The sequence below is a fragment of the Drosophila mauritiana genome, chromosome 3L (genome assembly GCF_004382145.1).
Source record: "Drosophila mauritiana strain mau12 chromosome 3L, ASM438214v1, whole genome shotgun sequence".
In the NCBI taxonomy this organism is placed as follows: Eukaryota; Metazoa; Arthropoda; class Insecta; order Diptera; family Drosophilidae; genus Drosophila; species Drosophila mauritiana.
The window spans coordinates 20,506,241-20,520,351 of NC_046669.1; the positions used below are offsets into that span (position 1 = coordinate 20,506,241).

General features: G+C 43.9%; 2 protein-coding genes across 3 annotated transcripts in view; both read right to left on the reverse strand.

Annotated features, from left to right (window-relative positions):
* The window catches only part of LOC117140169, a 55,667-nt gene that overhangs the window by 2,591 nt on the left and 38,965 nt on the right, over positions 1 to 14,111 (reverse strand). The window contains exons 3-7 of one of the 2 annotated variants that reach the window (XM_033302945.1): positions 11,322 to 11,517; positions 861 to 1,119; positions 548 to 792; positions 248 to 475; positions 37 to 188 (exon numbers count right to left, since the gene is read on the reverse strand). In XM_033302945.1, coding sequence (XP_033158836.1) covers positions 37 to 188; positions 248 to 475; positions 548 to 792; positions 861 to 1,119; positions 11,322 to 11,517 — 1,080 coding nt within the window. Of the gene's footprint in view, positions 1 to 36; positions 189 to 243; positions 476 to 547; positions 793 to 860; positions 1,120 to 11,321; positions 11,518 to 14,111 lie in introns of those variants that run through there. The other variant, XM_033302946.1, reaches the window with a different exon arrangement.
* Positions 9,213 to 11,304, reverse strand: LOC117140170. The gene has a single exon (XM_033302947.1). It carries the CDS (start codon positions 11,218 to 11,220, stop codon positions 10,525 to 10,527), a length of 696 nt encoding a protein of 231 aa, XP_033158838.1. The 5' UTR covers positions 11,221 to 11,304; the 3' UTR covers positions 9,213 to 10,524.

Here is a 14,111-nt window from a genome sequence, read left to right on the forward strand (position 1 = left end):
AATGTGTGGCCCTTTCCTAAGTCACTAAGGTCTTACGTGCTCGGCCGTTTGGGTGCCTACGCTGTGCAGGTGAACGGCTCTGGTGTTGAACCACTCGGCTGGAGGGAACTGGGCCGAATAGGTCTCAATCTGCCGCTGTTTGGCTCGACCGCTGCGTCGGAACAGTCGTGAGAGCAAAGATCCTTTTTCTTAAATGGGGAAAATATCGTTAAGATAGGTTCTTAATTTTCAAGATTCCCCAACTCACTGGGTGATGACGAATCTGTGCTTTGGTATTCCGAGCTGCTGCTGTCCGTGGTGTTGAGCGTTTGGGCGTACGTCTTGGACAGACTTCGCGTGGAGGCGCAGCGTTGCAGGCGCTTCGACGAGCCAAAGAGCCGCAAACTGTGCCGGCGTTCCAAGCTGCGCGGCGTCGGAAACGATGCACTGCGTCGCTTCGCCGCCCTTGGATAGATGATCTTGTCATTGGGATTGCCTGTAAGTAATTTATTGATCGATTGCTGATTGCACTAACTGATATAATTGATGTGGAGATGTGTGTACTTACCGCCACAGATCACATCCGCCAGATTCGTTTGGATGCACTGATGGGTGAGGTCGCCGTCCCGCTCCGTTGAGATTTCTCCGTAGAGAGAGTGCAAGGCCTCGGAATTGGACATCAGCATTGTGCGTGCCTCCTGGGGAACCACATCATCACCGTGCTGCTGCTCCTCCTCCGCCAAGTGGCCATAGGCGAGGCTGCCATTCAACTGGTGGTGATTGCTGCGCGGCCTCGATCGACTTCGTCGGCGTCTGGAGAGGATTGGGATTGTATTACTATGATGTTGAAAATGTATATAAATTTCATTAGGTAAACTGACTCTGGTGTGAAGATGAAGTATCCCTTGGAGGTCTGGTAGATCTTCTGCTCCTGCATCAGCTGGGCGAGGGAGTCGTAAATGACCTCGGTGGCCGGCGTGGTCATGTGTGGGAATCGGGAGCTCAGCTTGCTGCGCACGTGCTCAATGGTCGCCGACTGGCCCTCGGCGGTGAGGTCCATGATCACATCGCAGAGTGCCTCTGGAAGCGGCGTGAACTGCCCCTGAACCGTTGGCGTCACAATGCAATCGTCAATGTCACCTGGAAAATGTCAAGGAGACAGGTGGTATGGTCAGTGAAAAACCAAAAACATGTGCAACTGGCCTGCTTATATGGCTAATCACTGGACGAACGAGTGCCCCATTTGGTCACCTAAACTTGCTCGCATTTTTTCCAACGAACTCGGCTTTTCATTTGCTGGCATTTTGGGTGGCCACCTGGGAGAGTTGCCTTGGCTCGCTTGGCATTTGGCCACGTTCGATTGACGGGGTAATTAAACCGCCTGATTTGAGTTTGACTTTTTAGTTTTGACCTCTCATCCGCACGGAGGTCGTGTGAGGTCTGCTGCGATGCATGATATGTTCCACATGCAACGGCAACATGGCGGGTCTTACGAGTTGGAAAATACTAATTCAATCTCTAACTTTGTAGTAAAAAAGTTAAAATAATGTTATTTAGTTGCCAAGTTGGTAGAAAAGCAACAGTTTCCATTTTATCAAGTTACAAGCTTTAACCCTTTCGTTTATAATCACAAAATTTTACGACTAACATTCATCTTCGTATCATATGAATTCATCAAATTTAATATTCCTTCCTCAAAACGAATCATCAAGGACTAAGCAACAACTTCAACTAACCAGCAAAGCTGACAACAGTTTCCCGCCTGTAGTTGCAGCATCGTCTGCTGGCATCGCCTTATATGGTCGGCGCATCGTTCACGCGGCGTATACTTAATTAAAACGCCATGTACCATCAGCCATTAAAATCCACGCCAAAGAAAAGAGCTCTGCACACCTTGCTGTCGTTTCATTATTATTTTAACCTGCTGGTGCCGCATCGTGCCCGTAAATAAAATGCGCCTCCACAAACGCTTCCTACTTGCAACTTAACCTCTAAAAAAGTGGCAAACAACCAACGACAAGCAACGCCCCCGAGGCAAGTGAATAGTAGTGGCATGCCTCAAAATTGCAATAATAAAGAGGGAGAGGATCGACAGAGACGGAGACAATGACATAAGACAAAGACGGCGTGATGGCGATGGCGATGGCGGGAGGTGTGATGACTGCAAAATCAGACCAAGTGTGTGCCGACCTCCGTTTTGGCCAGGCCAAGAGAGGCAGGCACAGGCACAGGCAAGCCTCTTGGCCACAAACGTCCTTGCGGCAGTTGCATAATCAATTTTTCAAGTTTTCACTTTTCACTGCAGCCTGCAGCTGTAAAGTTACACAGTGAATAATGTGACCTAAATAATGGGTAAGAATTTATATACATATATTGTTGCTCAAGGGTTTTTAGGTAGATATGACATGCTTATTTATCCTAACAACTATTTTAGTGTCTCCTTTCTGCTTTCCGTACCATATTTTAGCCAAAATCTTTATCTTTTTGATTCCTTTTTTACTAACACATTTCTCTCGGTGCACCAATACCCGGCAGCAATTTGCGCCAGCAGCCAGAGACAAAATAAAATGCCATGTGGGATGCACCGTCGTCAAGGACAATTAGCCGCCATATTAAACGCAGCTTGCAGTTGGTTGTTTTGAGCTAGCAGCTTGGAAGTTGGCAGTTGCAAGTTGTAAGTTGTGAGTTGTGAGCCTCGCAGGAAAACAGAAAAACAGAAAAACAGTCGCCAGAAATCCGCCTTTTCCTCTCACTCGCACTTTCACAATTTGCAAATTTGCTAAGCGATTAATCTTTGGGCCGCTTTTGCGGCATTTGTGTGTGGCGTCACTTGGAGCTGCACTCAATCTCCATCTAGCCAGGCCCCAAAAGCATTTGTTGTCCGCCACTTACACGGATGCACTCCCTTTTCCACCAGCAGCCGCACAAGCCACCACTTGGCCTGCAGTTAAACTCGGCTTGGGGATTTATTTGAACGGGCTTATCATCTGGCACACTCGCCTCTTTATAATACATTTCCCATTTGATTTCGCCACTCCGCAATTTGCCATTCGGCGCTGTTTGGCAGCAACGCCCTGATCATAAATTCGCCAGTAGTGCAGTAGCCAAATTGGGGCTAGATAAACAAATATGAGAGATGGCTGGGCAAACACGAGTGATATATGGCTGTGGATGGAAACTCTTGCGGCTTCCAGATGCCGCCAGTCATCCGAACGTTTAGCTTTCTGGCCAGCGGGCGGAGTTAGTTCGAAATGCCATTTGGCACTGGGTGCAGTCATTCGCATCCGAAGGCTACATTTATTGGGAAGGTCACGGCTTCAAATTCAAATTTAATATCGGCTAAAGGCCATAAATGAGAAAGTCAAGCCAATACTGTTGCGGCTTGAGACATTTGAATATTTATTGCAGCTTTTGGAAATGAACTTTTTGACGTGGCTCCTCTAATGAATACCATTTGTTCTGGGAACATTTTACATTTGAATATTAAATAATTTAACTTGGCTGTGACTAATTGGGCACATTACTGTAGCAGTTGTTTTAATTATTATACATTCTATATAACATCAATTTACTTGACTTAATAGCTTTTTTATCTAACGTCTGTCACCTTTAAGCGTAGCTATATTTTTTCTTATTAGGGTTATAAATTTCAAAAACATGCTTGTAAATAATATAAAAGAAATATAAATTGTTTAGTATGATTTCTATACAAGCGAGAAAAACTTATACACATTGCATTATTTATTAAAAATGAAATGATGTTTGCCAAACAAGAATAATGCGATGGGAACTTTGTACTTCTATACTAAATTGAACTTAATTAATTGAATTAAATTGTACCAATTTGTATGCAGTACTAGTTAACGTTTACAATAATTAGTTTATTTCTATTTTGTATTGGATATTATTTCAAGCATTTTTGCGTCTATTTAATTTATGAATGTATCTAATCTGCTCACTGTGTGAGAATTTAAATTAATAAATTTAATAAGTCTATTAGCCTATCTTCTTTGTAAATGCCATTTGTTTAAGATTTTTCTTGCTTTCCTCGACTTTTCTATAGTTTACCCCTCAGCAATTGCAGCATGCTAGATGTGGCATATTAATAACTCGCACCACACTCTGCCCACATCGGAAATCTGGCCAAGATCAAGGCCTTTGCGGCAATCTTGGGTTCCCTGAAATTCCAACTGCCCCTCGAGCACGCGCAACCCACTTTCGTTGGATGGCTCAGTACAACTACTCGTTCGATATTCATACTATGTATATAGTATGTATATGTCGCAGCGTTGGCATTTTCTTGCTCCTGATCTTCCATATTAGCAAATAAACCTTTCGAGTGAAGCGAATTCCAACCACCGTGCGCGACCGTCTGTATGCAACTGATCGTATTTTCTACGCATCGATCTATCCTTTACACACGCTAGCTGGACTACACTTGGCGACAGCGCGACAACGCTGTCGCCTCACTCGTAACGGTACTTTGGCGCCAGTCATATTCTACGTTGTAGTCAAATTCTAAGAATGTCCTCACAATATACCAAGCTCATTGCGCAGCTGCGTCTGGCAAGCACAGTGGTCAAACCATGCTAATAATATGACAGACACGTACAGTGGTCAAAATACATTCGTAATGCGACATATATATGTTTGTATCCTCCGATGGGGGAGTGTTGTATGCAATTTGTTCGGCTTATCCGTGGGCTGGATATTAGCCGGCGGTTGTTGCCACCCCGTTGCAATTAAAATTAATAAACGAATCGAAAGGCAGCCCGTGACGCCCCCGCTTTAAAAATGTAAGGCCAGCGACACTGGCATTATCAATTGGCATTTCATTTTGATTTCGAGTTGCATTTCTCCAACGCCGAATGCAGTTTGCATCGCCGGGCATTTTGGCGTTTATCGATTAAGGAAGTGTTAATTTATTTGCTCCTCTCTTTCTGTCGCTGCCCGGCGGGCAGAAACAAACCGAAAACAAAGCTGGTTGCAGGGGGAAAATAGTAATAAATTGCCATCGATAGCCAAAAATTATTGATTATTTCGAAATGGACAGCGTTAAAAGTTTATGATGCTGCCGTGGCATCGCTGGCGGTTATGAGATCAAACAGAAAATCCCCCTCTGCCAAGCGAAAATGTGCCAACAACACGATAGGCGCACAAGATTTCCTCTTTATTTTTTAACGTTTTTCTTTTTCTAATAATAAGAGACAGCCGCGAAGGAAAAAAAATCATACATCAAGATTATTGTTACTCGCGGCAATTGCATCACAGTAATGGCCAACAAAGCAGCTGAAGACAACAACAACAAAACAACAGAAACAACAAAAAAAAAAACAAAAAATGGAAATCGCAAGAAACATTTTTCATTTGCATAAAAATTCATTGCAACTACAAGCGCTAAAAATGTTTGCCGCATGTTTGAGCCCCATGGGGCATGGGGGATGATTGGGGGGATGGGGGTTTGGATGCCAAGGAGGGGGTGGGCCTGCCTTCAGTGGGAGGCTGTGTGGAAAACAACCTTCAAGCTACAAAACACTTGACTCCGAAAAGCCAGAGCGAACAATCCGGGATCCGTGGAAAAGCAAGACTGCGCCGCGTCGACGTCGCTTTGGTTTGATTGAACACAAGGATATGTGTCCGCCGGCTAAAATAGCGGCAAAAAGTCGCAAAAGGCTTAAGAAAAAAGCACGGAAAAACTTAAAAACTAAAGCAACAATAACATAAGCCTAGGCAGCAACAATTGCAACTGTGGCCACAATTTGAAACGAAAACGCAACACTTTCACTCTACTTAAGACGGATGAAACTGCGGCAAAAAGGAGGCGGCTCCAGGAGGCCGAAAAGGTGGGGGAAAAGCGGAGGGGAAAAGGGGTTAAAAATCAAGGGGAAGAAGTGGGGGGGGGGGGGCGGTCGGAGGGAGGGCAGGTTGCCTTTCAGACACCATCTATAAAGCGTCGGTGGGAAAATCGCGGCAATCGTTTTCACGTCTTTTTCATATTTATTATCATTTGCAAGTCTCGTTTTCCTTCGGTTCGGATCGGTTTTTGGTTTTCAGTTTTCGGTTTTCAGTTTTTTTCGACGCAAGCTAAAAAATGCAGATGAAGCCGAAAAGAAAAAGATTTCCAGCTGCAGGCAGGAGTTTGTCATCTGGGACAAAGACTGTGTCTTTCGTTTTCACTTGGCAATTAATCAATCAGCTCGGTTAGTCAGGGTTTTTGGGCCAAACTGATGGGGTGGGCAGCAAGTTAAAAATCAGTAAGTCAGTGAGAGTATTTCATTGTGATTTACAATTAGGAAAGTCCGTCAGCCAGTCATTAGTTAGTTTGGGTTGTGTTTCGAATAATTTATGGAGTTTTCGACAAGGGTAAAAATAATTATAATACTATTTAAATTAAGGTCCTTAATTGCAAAAATTAAAGATGGTAAGAAACTCGAAAAGTAATAGGTTACATTATGAAGAATGTGTAAATATTTATATTGGATCATTTATTTTGATTTCCATCGATACCTTTTATAGCTCAGTTTGCTACTTGGAGAATTATCTTATATATATATCTTTATAAAATGGTATCGAAGTATATTTTTGGTTGATTCTCGATCATATCCTGATTTCCTACATTGCTCCCATTTCAACTGCATTTCCTGGAATGCACTTTTGCATAAGCAGCCAGGATCACCACCCCTAGGACCGCCCCATTGTTGACCCACCGTAGCCCCCCAGTTCATTCCCCCTCCCCCCCTTTTCATCGGCATCTGGAGCACTGCAGCAGGAACAACAACGAAATGTCTGGCGGCCAAACGAAGGCAATCACGATTTTGTGTCTGAAACGTTTTTTGCGCGTTTTCAATTTCCCATTTTGGTTTTCCTTCTCGTATCGCTTGGGGTGGTGGGTGGTGGGTGGTTGGGGCGCGGGGGGAAAGGCCACGCAGTCGCTGGCAAAAGGAAACAGATACGCCTGTCCGCAGATCGTATAAAAACAAAAACAAAATAAAATAAAAGGAGAGCTACGGCTTTAACTTTTTGGCCGGCGCTTGTTGCGTTCGTTGAGCCGACGCTAATTGTTTCCGTCTGTTAATAAAAATATTTCAGATCAGTAACAAATTGAAAACAAGGCAATGGGGATAACAAGGGGAGCTGCTGTTTATGCAACGCCTCACGAAATGCAAATTGACATTTACGTGGTTGCAACACCAGCAAAATGCCAGACAGTCGGACATTGGGCCACCAGCTTTTTTATAGCCTGGTAAATAAGGAGCAACACGATTTGCCCACAAAAAAGCAATACTAAATAAATAACCAAATTCATGCCCAGTCCGAGGAAAGCGAATTTTTTGGCGACACTTTTTACCGTCCCTGTTTGCTGTGTGTTAAAGGTCAATGAGTTCGGGTTTGGGTTTGGGTTTGCGTTTAGGTTAGTGGACCTGAACCTGGGAGCCTGCCAAGTCTCCCGTGTTGTGCAACCTCCAATGGGGAGCTGCAGATGATGGGATAAACTCAGGCCCTAGAATCGTGTCGCATTTGGCTAAATTGCCAGCCATTTTTGGTGCGTCGCAGCAGCGGAAAAAAGTGGAAAACAATGGCGGTGCTGTACGATTTTCCGCAGAACACTTTCCCGCTAAATGAGGGAAAACGCCGTCAAGCGTAACCAAGAGTTAAAATCAAATAGGCTGACCTCATTAACCGAAGGGTCCTACGTAGAAGGGGGCAATCAGCGGTGTAGACAGAAGAATCGGGGAGAAGACCAGCCTCGGAAGAAAGAGAACAATAAAATTACAATAATCGCTTGGGTAAAGCTCGCCAGAATGGTGATGAGGGCGGTGTTCAAGCGACCATGATGACGATGAACTTGCAAAGACAACTCCCCAATGACAATGACTCCTATACTTTTTTTTTGGCAAACTTGGTTACGCTTTAGAGAATTTCTCCCCCACATGAAAGGGTTAACAAACCTTTCAAGAAATTGGCCAGAGCTTAACGGTGAAATTATACATTGTGCACAGTCAAAAAAAATACTTGTCATTGATGTTGGCTTACAACATGGATACCAGGATTATTTATTAATTTAATATTAATTCAAAATTGATTACATAAAGATCTCAGCACCTCATTGTTGGAAATCGAGTTGCAGTCATTGGTAATAAATTTGAAATTATTTCCAATAAGTTTTGCATTTATTTTAGCCATATCTTTCTTACAAGCAAAAACATTTGTGTGTATTGTTAATATAAATAAATATATATATATTTTTCAATGCTCACAAAATGATCAATTCATTTTTCCACAGAATTATCAGAGATCTCATGTGATTGCCACTAGCAACATTTGACTGACATTCGTTTTTCGCATAAGCCCGCTGCATCCATCGGCTGCTGTTGACTTGGCTGATTTCTACCGACTTGCGATTTGTTAATGGCTCGAATATTAAGTTACAATTATCTGACGGACGGGCGATCGATGATTGTGGCTCCTCTGCAGATCCAGTGTCATGGCCACATTTCACTTTCAGCGGCGATTCGGCGACGAGAAATCGTGATGAAATTGATTTGCGGCTCTTTATTTTTTATTCGCCATCATAGTTACCGACAGCTCTCGCTCTAGCTGTCCCTCTCTTCGCCGATATCTCCCATTTATATGTATATATATTTTCTCGGCATCTGGGAAACTGCATAATTTTCCCGCTTTCCAGCTATTTTGCATTTGCCATTTGTCTATTTTGCTTCTCTGGCGCTTCCACCGATATTCCGCTGTCAAATTGCCAAAGCGGCAAGCGACGGCATTTTCCACTGATTTTCCTTCGTTTTCCCCCCGATTTTCTCCCACCCACCGTTAGAAAGAAAAAAGTCGAGTCTCCAGTTGGCTCTTTAACACGAAACTGAATTTAATTTGCTTTTCTTCGTTTCTTTTGCATTTATTTGGCATGTTTGTTGCCTAATTGAGCGAGAAATTGCCGTTGATTGATTGTTTTGCATGCAATGTGTTATTTGTTATTTGCTATTTGTTATATTGTTATTGTTACTGTTACTGCCATTTAAATGGTGCTTTTATTTCCCACTTCGCCATGGCTTAAATGCGATTTGATCAGCGTTCTGTGATTGTTGGCCAACAAACAACTGCCATGGCTAGCTATAAATCTTTTCCTCTTTAAGATAAATGTATGCCACTTCAGACCAAAGAAAACTATAAAGTTTATGTGCAGAGAAGTCTTTAAAATATTTCGGGTTTGCTGTCTGTCTAGTTTGATAAGCAGCAAGCTGTAAAATGTTTAAACAAATATTTAGTGGCAACCAAGCAAGCAGCGTTCATTTATGCCTACTCTTGTATTTAATGCATATAGGCAATTCCCCAGATGCCAGACTGTAATATTATTTTAATTTAAAGCGAAAACATATTAAAACTTCATTGAAAAACAGTCGCCGTAAAAATGGTAGACAATGTTGGCCAAAACATGTGTATAATAAATAACCATTGGAGTGTGTTCAAATGAATGTGACTGCAATTGGTGTTCATTTTAATGGGAATACTTTATATTAGTAACCATTCACACGTTTCTGAATTTAGCAGTACTCTATTGGACCTTGTAATTAACGAATACGTATAGAATTAGAAAACTTTAATAATGCTATGGATCTAAAATGAGAGGGGATTATAGCTTAAAGTATCGCTTATACTGCATTAATCTATTAAAAATCAAACGTCTTACTAACTTTAAATAGTAGCTTAAATAAATCTTCTTGAAAACTTAAATAGGTATTTTTCCAGTGATTCTCGAGGACTTTGTGAGTGTATCTAGCGCGGCACATTGTTCTGTCTCCTTGTTGGCCGGCCAATGGAATTGTCATGTTTATGGTAATTAACAGTTAATGGGTTCTACGCCATTGCAGTTGTTAATTAGCAAACATGGAGCGGAATCTGCATGCCACACCATATGTTGCACACTGTCTGCATTTTTGTGTGTGTTTTTGAGTGCAGCTCTTTGTTTGTGCAGCGATATTTCCTCAATCGAATTTCACAAAGATAAACCGACAGTATGGCCCCCAACCCAGAAAACATATTACTGTGAGTTGTGGCCACAAATCGCAGCTTATTAATTCCCCAAGCAAAGTTCGCCAAAGGCCGCAGAGTTTCCACAACTTCGACGATCTCCGGCTGGCCGGTCATTTATCAAATCATAGACCTGCTTGGCAATGGACTTTTCGGCTTTGAACCTCGTCGTCGCGATGGAAGTGTGAAAACCTGGAGGGGAAACGCTGGAAAATGGGAAATGGGCAGCGGCAGCATCGCATTAACTGCACAGGTGTCCACTTAATTGACAGCTAACGAGGCACAGAGGAGCAGACCAGTGACCATAAGCCGGGCCAGACACATCAATATTTGATGAAGTGCATGTCGCTTCGATTACACAGGAATAATGCATCGATAAATGGGGACTGTGGCTAAAATGTATTGTATGCAGCACTTATTTTCCACTGTGTAGACTCACACATTGAAAACAAAGTGGACAGGACTGGGTTTATTACAGGGTACCCCTTTGATTTATTTCCCTGGTCAGAAAGGAGGTGGCAAGCGCAGGTGTTTCTTTTTGCAGAGAGGACAAAAGCCCAGACCTGAAGATTCCCCATTACTTTTGAAGGAGTCTTCGCTTTTCGCATGAGGATGGCAATACTCATTGAAATATGGTAATAAGCTATCATTAAGGGTTTCCTCATGGCCTTGTTTATATCCTTCTGAGCTGGGATCAGTTCTCAGTTCCAGATTATCATATGAATCCGAAATACAGCCACATAGGCTAGATCTCACTGGTTCCAGAAACCGCTGCCTTCCGCCACTGTGTCGTTCTTCCATTAGGGACATGGGTGAGGGAAAACGCTGGCAGCTCCCTCGCAGTTGATCTATTTGGAGCTTCTCCTCCAGATCCTGCTGGGCCATGGCCAGGATGCGCCAGATGGAGGGTCCACCGGGTCCGTAACGCTCGTTGTACTTTCTCTGCTCCTCGTACATTAGGTATCTCAACTGGTTGAGTTCTGCCCAGCGCTCAAAGTCAATTTTTCGCTGCTCAAAATCTGCTTCCTTCCTCTTTACCTCTTCAAACCTAAGGTTGAGCTCCCCATCAGACATCCCATCCACCTCGTGAGGCATCATCTGTAGGCGTCCTGCCCAGAAGAGAAGACGCTTCTTGGCCAGTTCACGCTGGCGATTGGGACGCGAAACACGAGCATACTCCTCTTTGACTGAAGCATCCATTGATCTACCTTCTGCCTTCTCCCCCCAAAAAGCGCACAAATTTCGACGAAGTTCCGAAACTGATTACTAGGCTTTCTACGATCTAAAAGGGGGAGACTCACCCACTGAGCTGATCACATAAGTGGCTGGTGGCTTCAGGACACTTCGGGCAAAGGCTCCTCGCAGGACCTCCAGGGCACAGGGCTCAGCCGTAACCAGCAGCATTCCAGGCGCCACATGTCCTGCGTATTTCAGCGCTCTTGTGGCAGCAGTCAAAGGTCCATTCCACCAGCATTGCGCATTGGCAGCTAGAAAGTTCTGAGGAACATGAAACGAAAAGAAAATTCAAAGGTCACAAAGTGGCAGTGGTAACTTGTGATAGTAAAATGGTAAGTCAAAAATTGTCTTAAAGCGATTTTACAACTGTTGGTGCCTTCAAATTGTACAACCTTTACAGGAAGCCCAACGAAACAGGTCGAAAGGGGCGGCTTTTCCCACCGACTGGTCTTTACATACATTTCCAGTGGGAGTCTGCATCTCATCAGCTAATTGACAAATTGCAGAGCACCGCGTGGCATAATTGGTGTGGTGCTGTCTGGCTTAAAGAGCTATCCATCTGTGGGCGTACCGAGCGGTAACTGCCTGATGGCTGGCAACCGTCAATTAGCTAAAGCGGATCGTTGCCACGCCCCCGAAATGGAGGCGGCAGGGATGGTGTGGCGCCACAAAAAAGTAAGACCAAAAGCCGCTGTCTCATTGCTGGGAATATTTATTTTTTTTGGAGCTGCTACCAAAAGCGAATCGAATCGCAACGAAACGAAATCCTTAACACGTTCTGGCCCAGAGTGTTTCTATGGAAAAGGAAAGATATGGTATGAAGGAAAAGTGGGAGGTGTGCGGAAAAGTGGTGACTGGGGCAGCAAATAAATGTCCAATTTGTGCAGTGACAGGAACACTTGAGGCACGTTTTTGATGTAAACACGGACAAAAAGGGTCGAGAGTCACAGCAAAAAGCCATGGACAATGGAGGCGGATGAGGATTGGGAATGGGACTGGGACGGGGACTGGGTCTGGTACGCGGATTGGGAAAGAAAGGCCAAGAGATCGATGTAGCCGCTGGAGTTTCACGCTTTGTGGCTTTCTGTGTCGCTAATGAACATCATCCAGTTTGAGCGATTTGACCTTTTTCTCGATGGGCCATCGAGGGCACCACGGGGTGGGTATCTCCCCAGGTATTGCCATTTCTTGTGGTCACTCCTCTTGGGCTTTAATGTCGCCTGGGTCTGGTATGTCGCTTACATAAGTTGCATGGCTCTCCTGCCTACTGCCCCTGCCCCCGCCATCATCGTAACCATCTGCATCGCCACCTCCATCTCGATAGCCAAGATGCCCATCCATGCCCATTCCAACCTTCCGCCTGGGGCTGCTCAATTAATGCATGAGAAGGCGAAGAAATTAACTCGTCATTGCCTGCCCGTCAGGCTTTTGCTTTGGCTTCGGCTGTCACGCGCCGCCAGATGGCGCTCATCGTACACTCAGCGAAAGTGCGATGACCAGCAAAGTTTGGGGGTATTTACCAATAAATTATGATTATTATTTTATAATTATAATTATTTATGAAATTTCGAAGCATCATTGGGGTTATTAAAACGCTGACTTTCTTGGGTCCACTTAATCTCTTGTCTCATGCATATTGGTATCCTCATGGATAGCTTGAACTTTGAGAAAATATAGATCAATTTGAAATAGATCCTTTAGGTACTCCCTGCCTATCGTAGATCTTTCTCATGGTGCAGTTCCTCCCCCAACCAGCACCATAATTATAGTGCTGCATCATTGTAAGACACGAGACAAAATGCCATAGACAGTCATCAACAGCCTACTTATAGAGGCTTTCCATCGATCAAAGGGATCTGGTTTGGAGCTGCGCTTGGAGTTGGTGTTGGGGTGTCTGAGTTTCTCATTTCTCGGAAGTAATGCAAAACTTTTAATAATCAAATCAAACGCTTACGCCGGCCAGTGTCGCGCGTATGAAAGTCATTTTCACCGCGGGCTGAATTTGAAGTTTCGCTTTTTGGCTGCTCTTGATGTCGTTTCATGTCTTTTATTATTATAAACCTCTTTTTTTCGTTTGTTGGTCTGTTTCGGGTGGCGGCTTTCGTTTTGGGACTTTTACTTAATTTCATGTAATAGAAAACTAAACAACAAAACTCCCACAAAAGTAATGCTCAAAGACAAAACTATCACCGATATACTCTAGTGGCAGAAGGCCTCATGTGGGGAGCTTGCTGCTGTTGCTGCTGATGTTGCTGCTGCTGCTGCTGTTGCTGCTGTGCTGCAACAGATGCTGCCGCTGTTGATCTCTCGTGTGTGCCGCATAAAAAGATAATAACAATATACAAACAAATGCGCAGTCAGGCAGCCCGAAAGCCGGAGATTGCCAACCGCCGCGGACTGGGGGCTTAATAGAGTTATGATGAAGTATAATAATCCTTGACCTTTCCACCAGCCAACATCAAGTTGCAGCTACAAGTCAAGACCGCAGCTCTTAGGCACAAGTCAAAACGTTTTTGGGCTCTTTGTGTTTCCCCCTCCACATTTTGCCGTTTTTATTTGGGGAACCCTTCATTTGACTTCAAAAGGCGCCATTTAATTTCGCATATGGGAAGCGACCAGCTCCGAAAATGAAAACGTTTCGCTTTTCTCCAAAGGCATGTTAAATATGAACGTAAAATGGTGACATGGATTTCATGATCAAAGAGTATGTATTTTAGTTGCGGATTAAACTATAAGTTTCAACCCTATATTTTAAAATATTGCCCGGGTCGAGGTCACGTTTAATATTTGGTTGCTCACGTTTGCTTTGACGGCAACAAAAAACGCCCATATTCCCTGGGAACTTTTAGTTTTCA

Excerpts from the sequence above, each read along its gene's own strand:
- LOC117140170 (XM_033302947.1), bottom strand. The coding sequence starts at position 11,220 with ATGGATGCTTCAGTCAAAGAGGAGTATGCTCGTGTTTCGCGTCCCAAT.